Below are 12,627 nucleotides of genomic sequence, written 5' to 3'. Positions count from 1 at the left end.
GACATGAAGATGTGTTCAAACAAAAATGTGATGTACTACAAAGTTGTAGAACTCTACGAGCTCTATAATTCTTTATACAAACTTTATCTTCATCTCAGTTCATATGCAAATGTTACAATTTTATAAAAGTATTATATAGAAAAATAAAATCGGTTACCCAAGCCTAGATACCCATATCTGACCCAAATATCTGGATATTTACTGTGTAGTTTTGGCTTCGAATCTGATCTAAATCTGAAACTACACTATCCGAGTACTACTCGTATCCGTTTAGGGTATAAAATTATTTGTACATGTATCCTAAAAATGGATATTCATACTATCTGTATTTGATATCGGACTGGTAGATCTGACCTGTTTTCACCGCTAGTAAACATAGGGGATGTTAGGACCTGTTAGTTGGGTGGTGGAGGCTGCGTGCCTGCGTGTGCCAAGTGGAGTCGAGTGGGGACAAAGACACATGACTAAAGTAAGGGGACAACAGGGGAATATTTGTAATTTTGCAACCCACATGTGTTGCCTCTTTGCTATTATACATATGCGTCTATGATTTGTGGGTCCCTTTGTGTCTATGATCTGTGGGCCCAATGACATATTAGTGAAGCACACTACTAGTGATGTGAAATTGCAAACCCCTCAATAACAGGAATGAGTGGTGGGAGAATGTAAATAGATCTAGTAAAAGGTCTATTGGAGCTAGTTGTTTTACCTAAATTGGTGATATGAGGTCTAGTAGATAGTATTGTTAGAGCATCTACACTAGTTTCCAAAAAACACTCTAAGTTTAATTTAGGGTGTTAGGCTATCTGCACCGACATCCGCTACAACTCCCCCTAATGCAAATATAGAGATCATTGGTCTGCAGTGGCGTGCGCTCCTGTTCCGGTATGGCTCCCATATAAAGCGTAAGCTATTTCCTCTGCTACCGGCTTTGTTCACACACAATTTATATATGGTAGCTTGAAAAAGAATATGATAGATAGATTAAGATGAATATAATATGTGGTAGTTGATATAGAAGGAATATATAAAGGAATATGAATGCAGAGGACTGTGATATAGAGTAAGGAATCTTGTTGACTAGACTGTAAATAGTGGTATAAAGTAATGATGTGGAGTAACTTGCACTACAGATAGCCTTAGTAACAAAAAATCATGCTCCAACAGTTTCTTGAATGAGGCCCCTAAATGTACTAACTTACTAAATATCCCTATTTAGTCTGTAAACTTGGGGAGTTGTTTCGCACTCCCAATAGCCTGTTTTGCTCACCAATCACACCATGAAAATCTCTTTTTTTGCCATTAAAGCACTCGTGCACAAAAATGATTTAAGCTAAAAAATGATGAATTTACCATCGATTTAGCATAATTTAAAAATAATTAATGTTGTTGGAGTTAGAACATTTGTAAAGGGTCCTTTGTGCATACATCATATATAAAAGTGTGTGTGTGCTGGAAGTGGGACACACGAATATTGACCCACAAATCACAATATGGTATCGCGAGCTAGGGTTTGGCCTCATAGTCACCGTCGCCGCCCGTAGGCACTGCAGCCAGCCATGCACCGTCGATCCATCAACGCCGGGTCCGTGTGTCTGGCCACCGCCTGCGTGGGGCTGCTCCCACGTTGCTGGGGGCGTGGCCATGGTGCCGCCTCCACGTCGATAAGGAGCGTGGTTTGGGTCCAATCGTGTGGCCTGCGTGTGCACCATCGCCGCCGTCGGGAGGCTGATACCGGCGCCGTATCAGGACGCGAGGCCGAGGCGGAGGAGGGAGGCCAGCTTGCTTAAGTGTGTGGGGTGGACGACGTCGAGCATGTCCTCCCTGGTGTAGCCCTGCAGCTTGTGTTTGTTCAAGTGGCGGTGGGAGAAGAAGTGCTGCTGCCAGGGGATGGGGCTGCTGCTACGGCTAGTGGTGGTGGTGGTGCTAGAGATGTTGGAGGTACTTCTGTGTGCTGCAAGGTATTGCTGATTGAGAGAGGGGAAGGAAGCCTGGTTCGTCTTAGAATTTGCAGACATTGATGATGATGAGTCCAGAGGAGGCTGAAGCAAAAAGGTTGGAGGAAGAGGCTGGAAAAAGGGAAACAATTCATGGTGACAAGAAAGAAGAGGATCCATTAATCACAAAAAGTGAGATGAGAAATGAGATGAGGTGTATGATTCAGGAACTCATGGGGCTAGGTATGATTGGCTCTAAGACTTTGCCTATCTCATCTGAATTGAAATTGGAACTCGTTCCAAATGTTGTGAAGCTAGAAGAAGCAAGAATTACTTGAGTTGGTCTAGGAGAGTGCGAGTGCTCTTAGGAGGTAAAGGAGTGGATCACTATTTGGAAGAGGGTTGTGTACCAAATAGTGATCCACTCCTTTACCTCCTAAGTAGTTGATAGGCTCAGCCCTGAATGGAGGGTTTGGTATACCACCAACTCGGTTATTGTGGAGTGGTTGTTAGCATCCATGTCTTCATCTGTAAGTAAGATGGTTGAAGCCATGCGCACTGCAACACAAATTTGGAAGACCTTGAGCAATATCTACTCAATAAAGGGGAATATGATGATGATGATGGAGATCCAAAGTAAGACAGATGCAGTGAAACAGACGGGGAGACTAGTGAAACAATATGCTAGTGAACTTCAGTACTTGTGGGGAGAACTAGATCACTAGGCTCCTCTCCAAATGGTTTGTCCTCAGGATGCACAGGTTGTCCACAAGTGGGTAGAGGACAGGAGAGTGACTCACTTTCTAAAGAATTTGGATCCAGAGTTTGAGAGCAGGAGAGCTGCCTTTTGTCACCAAGAGAGTCTTCCTACCATGGATGAGGCTGTGTCGTCAATGATTAATGAGGAATGCAGGCTCTAGGTAATGATAGCTAATGATCCTATGAAATCAACCTACACTGTAACTGATGATAGAGATTGCTATAATTGTGGTGAGAAGGGACAGTTGAGCTACAATTGTTCTCATCCTCGTGGCAGTGGTGAACGAGGTGGTGGAACTCATGGAGCCACTCGTAGTACCTATGGAAGAGATCGTGGAGGCTATGGAAGGGGGCATGGTGGCCATGCTAGGGGTAGAGGTCGTGGTGGCCCTCGTGTCAATGTAGCGGTCACTGAAGACACCCCCTCAATCACCCTGACTGGGGAACAAGCTAAACAATGGGAAGAATGGCATAAGGGCAAAGAATCTAAGTGTCCAACTAGCACTCCTATTGTTTCTGTGGCAACTACATCCACCCAGCACTTCGGTAACATGGCCAACTACGCCCATTCGGCGCAGGTACTCAGGCACAAGCCCTTGCATCTTCATGTAGAAGTTATAGAGATTGGATAATAGATTCAGGAGCATCTAGACATGTCACAAGACTAATTGATTCTTTTAAACATACTCTCATTCTATCCATCCTGAAACTGTCCAAATTGCTAATGGTACCTCCCAACTCATTCATGGTGTAGGGTATATAGAGTGTACACCATCCATTAGTCTATCATCAGTTTTGCATGTCCCATAATTCCCAGTCAATCTCCTTTCTGTCAGCTCAATCATTGATCAGTTTAAGTGTCTAGCTATATTTGATGAACAATCATGTGTTTTTCAGGAGAAGAGAACTGGGAAGAGGATTGGGACTGGAGTGAGGCGTAATGGGCCATGATTCATCAATCAAGAGGAGCAAGTGAAAGTCACATAGAGGGGGGGGGGGGTGAATAGGCATAATCTGAAATTTACAACTTTAAACACACACTACAAGCCAGGGTTAGCGTTAGAACTAAAAGCAAGTCCGGGAGAGAGGGGAAAACAAATCAGATGGAAATCAAGCGAATGAACACGATGATTTGTTTTACCGAGGTTCGATTCCAAAGAACCTAGTCCCCGTTGAGGAGGTCACAAAGACCGGGTCTATTCCAACCCTTTCCCTCTCTCAAACGGTCACTTAGATCGAGTGAGCCTTTCCCTTAATCAATCGGCTCACTAAGACCTTGCAAGGACCACCACACTCTTAGGTGTCTCTTGCTTTGATTACAAGTCACTTGAGAACAAGAATGAGAAAGAGGAAAGGCAATCCAAGAGGCAAGAGCTCAAAAGAACACAAAATCACTCTCTCACAAGTCACTAAGTATTTGAGGTGAATTTGGGACTTGGAGAGGCTTTGATCTTTTGAATTGTGTCTAGGAGTGAATGCTAGAGCTCTTGTATTCAATGTGATGTTCAGAAATCTTGGATGATTGGAGTTGTGGTGGTTGGGGGGTATTTATAGCCCTCAACCACCAAAGTAGTCGTTGGGGAGGCTGCTGGCGATGGGTGCACCGGATAGTCCGGTGCGCCACCGGACAGGTACTGTGCACTGTCTGGTGCGCCGCCACGTCACCCAACCGTTAGGGTTCGGAGCTCGGGCGACCGTTGGAGCTTTGTCCTCTTGCGGCACTGGACAGTCCGATGCCCCTCTAACTCGCTGCTCTGATTTCTGCGTGGCACTGTTGCTCACTATAGCTCCTGTCAGAGTCGACCGTTGCATGCTGGATAGCCGTTGCCCGCTGGTACACCGGACAGTCCGGTGAATTATAGCGGAGCGTGCCTGCGTTTTCTCGAGAGTGGCTGGTTCAACCCTGTACGGGCCTGGTGCACCGGACACTGTCCGGTGGCACACTAGACAGTCCGGTGCGCCAGTCCACAGCACACTCAAGTCCTTTTTGCTCCTTTTGAATTGGGTCCCTAACTTGTATATATTTTTTGGTTTGTGTTGAACCTTATGCACCTGTAGAACATGTATTCTAGAGCAAACTAGTTAGTCCAAACATTTGCGTTGGGCATTCAACCACCAAAATTAATTGTAGGAAGAGGTTAACCCTATTTCCCTTTCAATCTCTCCCTTTTTGGTGATTGATGCCAACACAAACCAAAGCAAATATATAAAGTACAGAAATGAACTAGTTTGCATATGGTAAGTGCATAGGTTACTTGTAATTAAACCAATTGATAATTTTACTAGATATGAATGGGTTGCTTTTCTTTTCTTTAACAATTTGGACCACATTTGCACCACTTGTTTTGTTTTTGCAAATCCTTTTGGAAAATCTTTTCAAATTTTTTTGCAAATAGTAAAGGTATATGGATAAGATTGCAAGAAGCATTTTCAGGATTTGAAATTTCTCCCCATGTTTAAATTCCTTTTCCTTTGACTAAATAAAACTCTCCCTGAATGAAATTCTCCTCTTAGCTTTCAAGAGGATTTTGAAATTGATATTAATTTTGAAAAATGATCTTGAAAGATACCAATTGAAGAGATTTCCATTATTTAGATACCAATTGAAATTTCGCTTTCTCAAGACAAGTGAAACATGGATATCAATTGAGAAATTTCCAAATATCAATTAAAGCTTTAATTCGAAAATTTTTGAAATTATGGTGGTGCGGTCCTTTTGGTTTGGGCTTAATATTCTCTCCCCCTTTGACATTAATCGCTAAAAACGGAGATGTTGAGAGCCCATTTATACTTTCTCCCAAATGGTAGTATAAATATGAGTGCAGGGTTATACCAATTGAGAGTTGTGTGGGAGTAATGATCACTACAAGAGATATGCTTATTTAAGACACACATTTTAAGACATATATCATTGCATTTTACAGAAGTGTCTTTTATCATATGTTAATGAGTAAGATAAAACAGTTTGTTGAAGATACGTCTTTAATAAAGATATGTTTTGAGACAGTTACATCCTAATAAATGTCTTATATTGATTTAAGACAGATTGTTATTGTAAACCGTCTCAAATAAATATACTTTTTGAGTCATTAAGATCACAAGAATTGTCTTAGATTTTGGTTAGTATATTAGACACTTCTGTATATGAAACCATCTCAAATAAAAATAGTATTAGAGTCGTCTAGAATATAAGAACTGTCTTAGATATTAGTCAGTATACTTGACACTTATAAATATGAAAAAACGTAGTAAATAGTGAATTTGGCTTAGTTTGATGATATATCTCTTCTACTTCCTTGGGCTGTCTTCGGTGGATAAAGTAAAATAGGGGGCACAGAACTGTAGATGACTCTTGGGCTTGCGAGCTGTTGCTGTGCTCGCTCCGTAATGTCTTTTATGTTACATTAACGGGAGCATTCAGGCGTTTGATGCAAGATTAATTTGGACCAAGATCGCAAGAGTTGAGATCAAATAATTTCTAAATTTGGTTGGTTCTCTGTTTCATAATCTAGAAATTGAAAGACGTAATCCGAAATGTATTTTAGACCAACTCATTTAAACCCTCACAAATCCTAGCTACTAGATATATGTGCATTTATTTTTGTAAAAGAAAATAGATGAAAGATGAGAATTTTTCTTCTACCAATTATCTCTACCGCCTTGGCATTATTCTGGAAGGCATTGACTACCTGGGAGCCTTATCTGACGCCGCCTCCCTCTGCCTTGTTCCTGCAGCAAGCCGACGCCATTCCTTCCCCAACTCTCTGCACCAGCACCTTCCCATGGCGCAGGGTTCCTAGGCGTCCATCCTCTCTCCATTCTTCCCTTGTGCAGGCGCCCCCATCTCCTCCCCTTTTCTGCAGCAAGCAGCGCCCAGCTGAGCCCCCTCCACTCGCCCAGCCCTATCTCCCTCACGGCGCCCTCGCTGGTGCTCGCCCCCCCTGCTGGACGCCGCTCCTCACCCTGGTGGCTGAGCTCTCCCATGGACGTCAGCCCTCATCCTCAGGTTGCCCCTCCCATGGCGTTTGTTCCTGCCCAACCATGGACGCACCCCTCCCTTTTGCTGCTCGCCGTGGACAGGCTTGGCGCCCTCATCCTCAGGTTGCCCCTCCCATGACGGTCATGGTGTCATCTGTTCTTGGAGGAAAATCCCTAGGAATCCGAAGGTGATGAAGTGATGCCCTAGTGCAGCGCCTGGTAGGTGTTCGGTGGAACGCCTAAGCCAGGACTGTTGTCGTTCTTATGAACCTGGTATCGATTGAGGTATGGTGAGTGATGTGCTATTCCTTTTCCTGGTTTAGTTGATGGATTGGATGGATATATTAGTTGCCTTGTGGTATGTCAAATGTTTGATGAATTGCCCTTTGTGTTGTATGGTCGTATTCGATTGGAAGTCAGATGCGTTGTTGAGGGTGAAGGGGTAGTTTGAAACATAGGGTTATATGTAAAGTGCATTGAAGGATGAGTATGTTGAGTATGGCCCTTGAGATGATGCGAATGATGTGAAAAGTAGGGTTTTGTCGGAATCAAGTGTGCTTAGGTTGATTGTTATTTGTGTTGGTTGAGTTAGTAATATAAAGGGTAAGTTTAGTAAATTCAAACGTGTCGCTAATGAATGTTGTTAGTGTTGTTTTGATGAGTTTCGTCTAATGAAGTTAGTTCTATGCTTTAGTAGTCATGATACTTTATATGTATTAACCGAGTTCATGTTGGGTGGATATATATATATATATATTGAATAGGTGGCTTTGGCTCTAATTAATGATAATATGTTAGAATATTTTAAGTGTCAAGAACATGGTAAATGTAGAAACTAAATAGGAACTAAATTAGAATGCTTGCTGTTTGCACTGCATGCATAGTTTTAGTTGTGTAGCTAGTTTAGTGAAGTAAACCATGTTTTCTGTGAAAATGTCATATATAAAAGTTGTAGATAACCTCCTTATCTTATTTGTACTAAAATTTCATGGCTATAGGTCCAATAATTTGAAAGTTATGCTTCCCCAAATTCCGATATCAGAATCTGTCCAGATTCTGTGTAGATGTCGAAAGTTGCACTGTTGGACCAAGTTAAACTAAGAATTAGTCCTTAGTAATTATAGGAGAATTGTAGTACTCTTCTTAATATTTCCAAAAAGTCTTGGATCACCCTTTTTGGTAGTCTAGAGGCCAAGTTATGGCTGTTTGAAGTGTGATATCTGAATCTGTCCAAATCTGGACAGAATTTATGTTTAGTTCTGTTTGACCTTTTTAAAAGTCGAATCTTGTTGTGATGGTAATACAAAAGTTTTAGAGGACTTCATAAGCTTTCCATAAAGTCCTGGTTTACTATTTTTGGATGCATAGTTTATGAGTTATGAGCAAAACAAATAACTGTTGCTCTGCTGTCCAAAAATCAGCAAGTATTAAAATGGTTGTTTGGAATTGCTTTTGTGTAGGTCACTAGGTTTGGTTAGTTCTTGATTGGTTGATTGGTAGTCTTGTGGTTTTAAGTGTGACATAAGTAACTTGTAATTGTGTAATAAAGTTTAGGTTATAAATGCCTGTGTTTCATAACAGTTGAGTATGATTAACTCCAAGTGTGTGATTATTATGGAGTTTGCCATAGGTGTTTTGTCCTCTTCAGTTAGTTTATCTATTTTGTGTTATTTATGTTTGTTCTCATTCATATGCATTTCGCATTCCATTAGGTACGCTAGTTGATCATGTGATGCGGAATTCAAGAATTGAGTTGATCTCAAGATGATGAAATGATGAACTACTCCAACAAACGATGTCTGTGAATCAATCCTACTACTATACAGGTTCTTAGAGGAAACGTTTATTGTGCAATAAATGATGGAATTATCAACCTTATTGACAAGGTATGTTAATCTTCAAAGAAGTAGACATTTGTCTATGTTGCACTGAGCTATTTCTTCTTATTCTTACTATTTTCTATTGCCTATGAAACAACTATGCAATTCTTTTAGATGCCAAAGCATGATGCACTAAAAGCCCTTGACGTTTACAACAGGGCTGTCTAGCACGTAACTACCCTACACGGTAGTAATGTGCAATGTATTTTAACTTGAAGAAGATCAATACATAACAATTATGTGTGCTTAGATGCTATTTTTACCCATCAACGTCTTTGATGCTTCAAGCTAGGAACCTATCTGACTTTTATGAAAGTTGTCAAGGTTTATAGCTCACAAGAAATTTCCAGTTTCCCACTCTGAGGGAGGTGAGGTCGTTTGTATCATAGTTCTTCATGTAAATTTTTACTATGTAAGAGTATGATTGGATACTCGGCCAACCAGTAACTTTTATTGTCACTTCTTTTACCTAAAATAGGTTGACATGTCATTTGATGGTTATCAAGAAATGTGTTGTGGTTTCGAAAGAATGATAATGTCATATAAAACATCCCATACCTGCCATTTTTAGTCTGGATAGCTGCCTTCCTAGCATTACGTATTTATTGAAAAATTATAGCAGCCTTTCAGATTCACATGACAATAACAAAGTAGTATCAAGGAACTAAATAATGTATCCACCTATAAACGAAATATGCCTAGTCTGCTGGAGCACTTGTCTCGGGATATACTGAGGCAAAGTTTGGATCATGATATTGGTCCAGCTATTGCTTGATGAGATAGCAAATGTCCGAGAATGGTTGCTCGACTTCTTCATGAACTCCCTTTTTTGCATCACATAATGTTATCCAGGTTTTAGCAGTAGCTTTCAGAGCAAGCATATTTATGCCAAATCATTCTTTTACATTATAACACTTTCTTAATAGTTTTAAAATTGTTTTCTGCTTTTGCACCAGTGTTTTAACTCCATACTTCAAAGAGGAGGTGCTCTTTTCACCAGAAGATCTTCATAGGAAAAATGAGGATGGTATATCAATACTGTTCTACCTACGGAAAATATATCCAGATATTTTGCAAATACTAGACATAAAACTGTGAGATATTTATTAAAGCTTTTAGGAAATGATTCACCATGAATCTTGTGTCTCCATAGATGAATTTAGGAACTTCCTTCAGCGGATAGATTTTAAACTGAAGGATGAAGAAGAACTTAAAGAAAGGATGGATGAGATCTGTAATTGGGCGTCTTATAGGGGTCAAATTCTCACCAGAACAGGTAAAATGAGTAGTGCAATCCTGTGATTCATCAAAATATAACTTGTTCTCTGACTTCTTTTTTTCCATTTTTTCCCAAACTACTTTTTTTTATTTTCCTAGTAAGAGGAATGATGTACTACAGAAAGGCACTTGAAATCCAATGCCTTCAAGATATGACAGATCCTGGTAAGATCAATGTGTCCATGTTTTCCTTTTTCCGAACCATGTTTATCATCATATCTTTGATTACATGTTTATTTTTTGTAGCTAAAGTTGACCGAGACAGATCAATAGGATCCTACCAAGAGTTGCAATCTGATATTGAAATGGCACAAGCTATTGCTGATATCAAATTCACCTATGTTGTCTCATGTCAAGTTTATGGCATGCAAAAGACATCAAAGGATTTAAATGAAAAAAGGCGCTATCAGAATATCCTCAGTCTCATGATAATGTACAAAAGCTAATGCTCTATACCAGTATACCTACATAGTAAGCTTGCTCCAACCCAACTAACTTGTAAATTACACAGGAACCCATCACTACGAGTTGCTTTCATTGATGAGGTCGAAGCTCCAACCAGAAATGGAGCAACTAAGAAGACATATTATTCCGTTCTTGTCAAAGGTGGTGAAAAGTATGATGAGGTACTTTCTGTTTTTTAAATGGATCAATTAACATGGTTTTTAAATGGAGCATCTAACATTCATTAGATTTCTGTTTGATTATTTAATTACTCACTCTAATGTATGAAAAGGCAAGGTAGAAGATGCTACCAAAGTACAAATGCTTCTGTTCAGTGCCACTCTGTCAGATTGGGTGAATAAGGTAAGATCATTTTATAGGACTTTCATATTTTTAAATATTTTTTTGACTATTTTTGTGAGCTGACAATTTGATTTGGAATTATTGTAGCTCTCTATGAGGTTTCTGAAAGTTGACAGGAAAACAGTTGATCTTGTCGGTAATGAGAAACTGAAGGCCAGTGCATCTGTTAAGCACCTTGTTCTTCCTTGTAATAAGGCAGCAAGGGCACAAGTTATTCCAGACATTATCCGATGTTATAGCCAGTATGTACTACCCCATAGATGGTTGTTTTTCAGTATGCTGTTTGATTTCCAATGACTTCGCTAAACTTTTCTGTGCTTCAGTGGAGGTCGAACCATCATCTTCACTAAGACGAAGGATTCTGCATCAGAGCTTTCTGGTTTGATTCCTGGATCCCGTGCCTTGCATGGAGATGTAGCGCAAGCGCAGCGTGAAGTATGTGAATTCTTCTTTGATCACATATCAATATGATGATATAATTGATTAATCCACAATACTGTCTATATAACACGCCTTTCTAAATGTTATTGGCATGTGTATACTTTGTTTGTAATTCATGCTGATGTGGAATACTACACATGTAATATATACCATTAAAAATCAGAAATGTTGTTCTAATTCTCAATACATCTGAACTTAATCTGTTGCACTCAGTTTTAAATTTTATTTGTTAAATTTTTAATCGATCTGCCTGCCCATTCACATTGTTGTAATAGTTGCAATTTGCAAGGTGCAGATAATTGATGTGTTTTTGGATGATTTAGGTAATTCTTGCTGGATTCTGTAGCGGGAAGTTCCAAGTTTTGGTTGCGACAAATGTGGCGGCTCGTGGTCTGGATATTAATGATGTGCAGCTTATCATTCAGGTATCACCTGTTTCTCCAAAAAAATGTTGTAGTACATAGGCCTTTGCTTGATTATTTACTTACCGTTTGCATTTAAACCTTCCAGTGTGAACCTCCCCGAGATGTTATCCTTGCTATACAGTCCATATATGCTATGTGCATGAAAGTCTTGCATTGAAAATGTCATGTGCTACAATCGTTAGGACTATTAATAGATGTTGCTCTGTCTATCTATACAGTTACATCACTGGAAATTCCCATGCCCTTTCATAGTACGCCTGTGAAATGCTCACTGCTTTTCTATTGGTTTGTGTGCAGTTCAAGCTCTGCAACGGGAGGTCCGTTCAGTTTGACGTCGGCAACGTGGTCATGGTGACCGGCGGGAGGAACACCGGGCGTGTAGGAGTGATCAAGAACTGGGAGAAGCACAAGGGCATCTTCGAGGTCATCGACGTGCTGCTTGGAGTTTTTTTGCATTCTATGTCTAGTTTTCTCCTATTTGTTGTACAGGAAAACATAGAATGGAATTCAAATTTGGTCGTCGCAAAAGTGTGGAGACTTGAATTCATATAAAGTTAGGCTTAACATTAGTGCAAATAGTTGTATTTTAGTTTAGATTTAGAGTACACTTATGTATGCCTTATTTGACAATGCTTATTTATGATATATTGAATGGTACTTATTTATATTATATGAATTATAATGTTGTTCAATATATGTGTATGTATATTTCTCTTTCAAATTATTATAACATGATGTCTGAACAAATGATTATAAATTGAAGAATGTACTGTCGTGTAAGTCATTTCGTTTAAATCTTAATAAGACGGTCACCAAAATGTCTAATACCAGTCTCTTAAATAAGACGGTTTCTAAAGCGTCCATTATTAGTCACCTAAATAAGATGATTTTCCTATTTTAATCGTCTATTATTGTAGGATGTTCGAGACGGTTTGATAAATACTTTATGACTTTTAATGTTTGTATTCTCTATGGTTCTTTAGAAGCAGTGTCTTTAAAAAAACCTAATTCAAGACGGTTTATCGGACAAAATGACTTAAACAAATACCTTTTTCAGACGGTTTATCGGACAAAATGACTTAAACAAATACCTTTTTCAGACGTTTATAAATTAAAAACTGT

At 39.7% G+C, this 12,627-nt stretch overlaps 1 protein-coding gene across 1 annotated transcript; it reads left to right on the top strand.

Annotated features, from left to right (window-relative positions):
* Window positions 1–9,708: 9,708 nt before the first annotated feature.
* LOC103638967 (DEAD-box ATP-dependent RNA helicase 7) lies at window positions 9,709–12,197 on the top strand. The gene is made up of 9 exons (XM_008661748.4): window positions 9,709–9,830; window positions 9,932–9,997; window positions 10,079–10,265; window positions 10,344–10,458; window positions 10,569–10,639; window positions 10,727–10,881; window positions 10,963–11,074; window positions 11,404–11,505; window positions 11,803–12,197. Exons 5-9 carry the CDS (start codon window positions 10,598–10,600, stop codon window positions 12,055–12,057), a joined length of 666 nt encoding a protein of 221 aa, XP_008659970.1. The 5' UTR covers window positions 9,709–9,830; window positions 9,932–9,997; window positions 10,079–10,265; window positions 10,344–10,458; window positions 10,569–10,597; the 3' UTR covers window positions 12,058–12,197.
* The last annotated feature ends 430 nt before the right edge of the window (window positions 12,198–12,627 follow it).

Source organism: Zea mays, chromosome 9 (assembly GCF_902167145.1).
Source record: "Zea mays cultivar B73 chromosome 9, Zm-B73-REFERENCE-NAM-5.0, whole genome shotgun sequence".
Classification (NCBI taxonomy): Eukaryota; Viridiplantae; Streptophyta; class Magnoliopsida; order Poales; family Poaceae; genus Zea; species Zea mays.
The sequence above is the reverse complement of the archived record's forward strand: the minus strand, read 5'-3'. Positions and strand labels throughout refer to the sequence as shown.

Coding starts and splice junctions, on each gene's coding strand:
- LOC103638967 (XM_008661748.4), top strand. CDS start 10,598: ATGCTTCTGTTCAGTGCCACTCTGTCAGATTGGGTGAATAAG. Junction 10,640..10,726: donor TGTCAGATTGGGTGAATAAG/GTAAGATCATTT, acceptor GAATTATTGTAG/CTCTCTATGAGGTTTCTGAA. Junction 11,506..11,802: donor ATGTGCAGCTTATCATTCAG/GTATCACCTGTT, acceptor GTTTGTGTGCAG/TTCAAGCTCTGCAACGGGAG.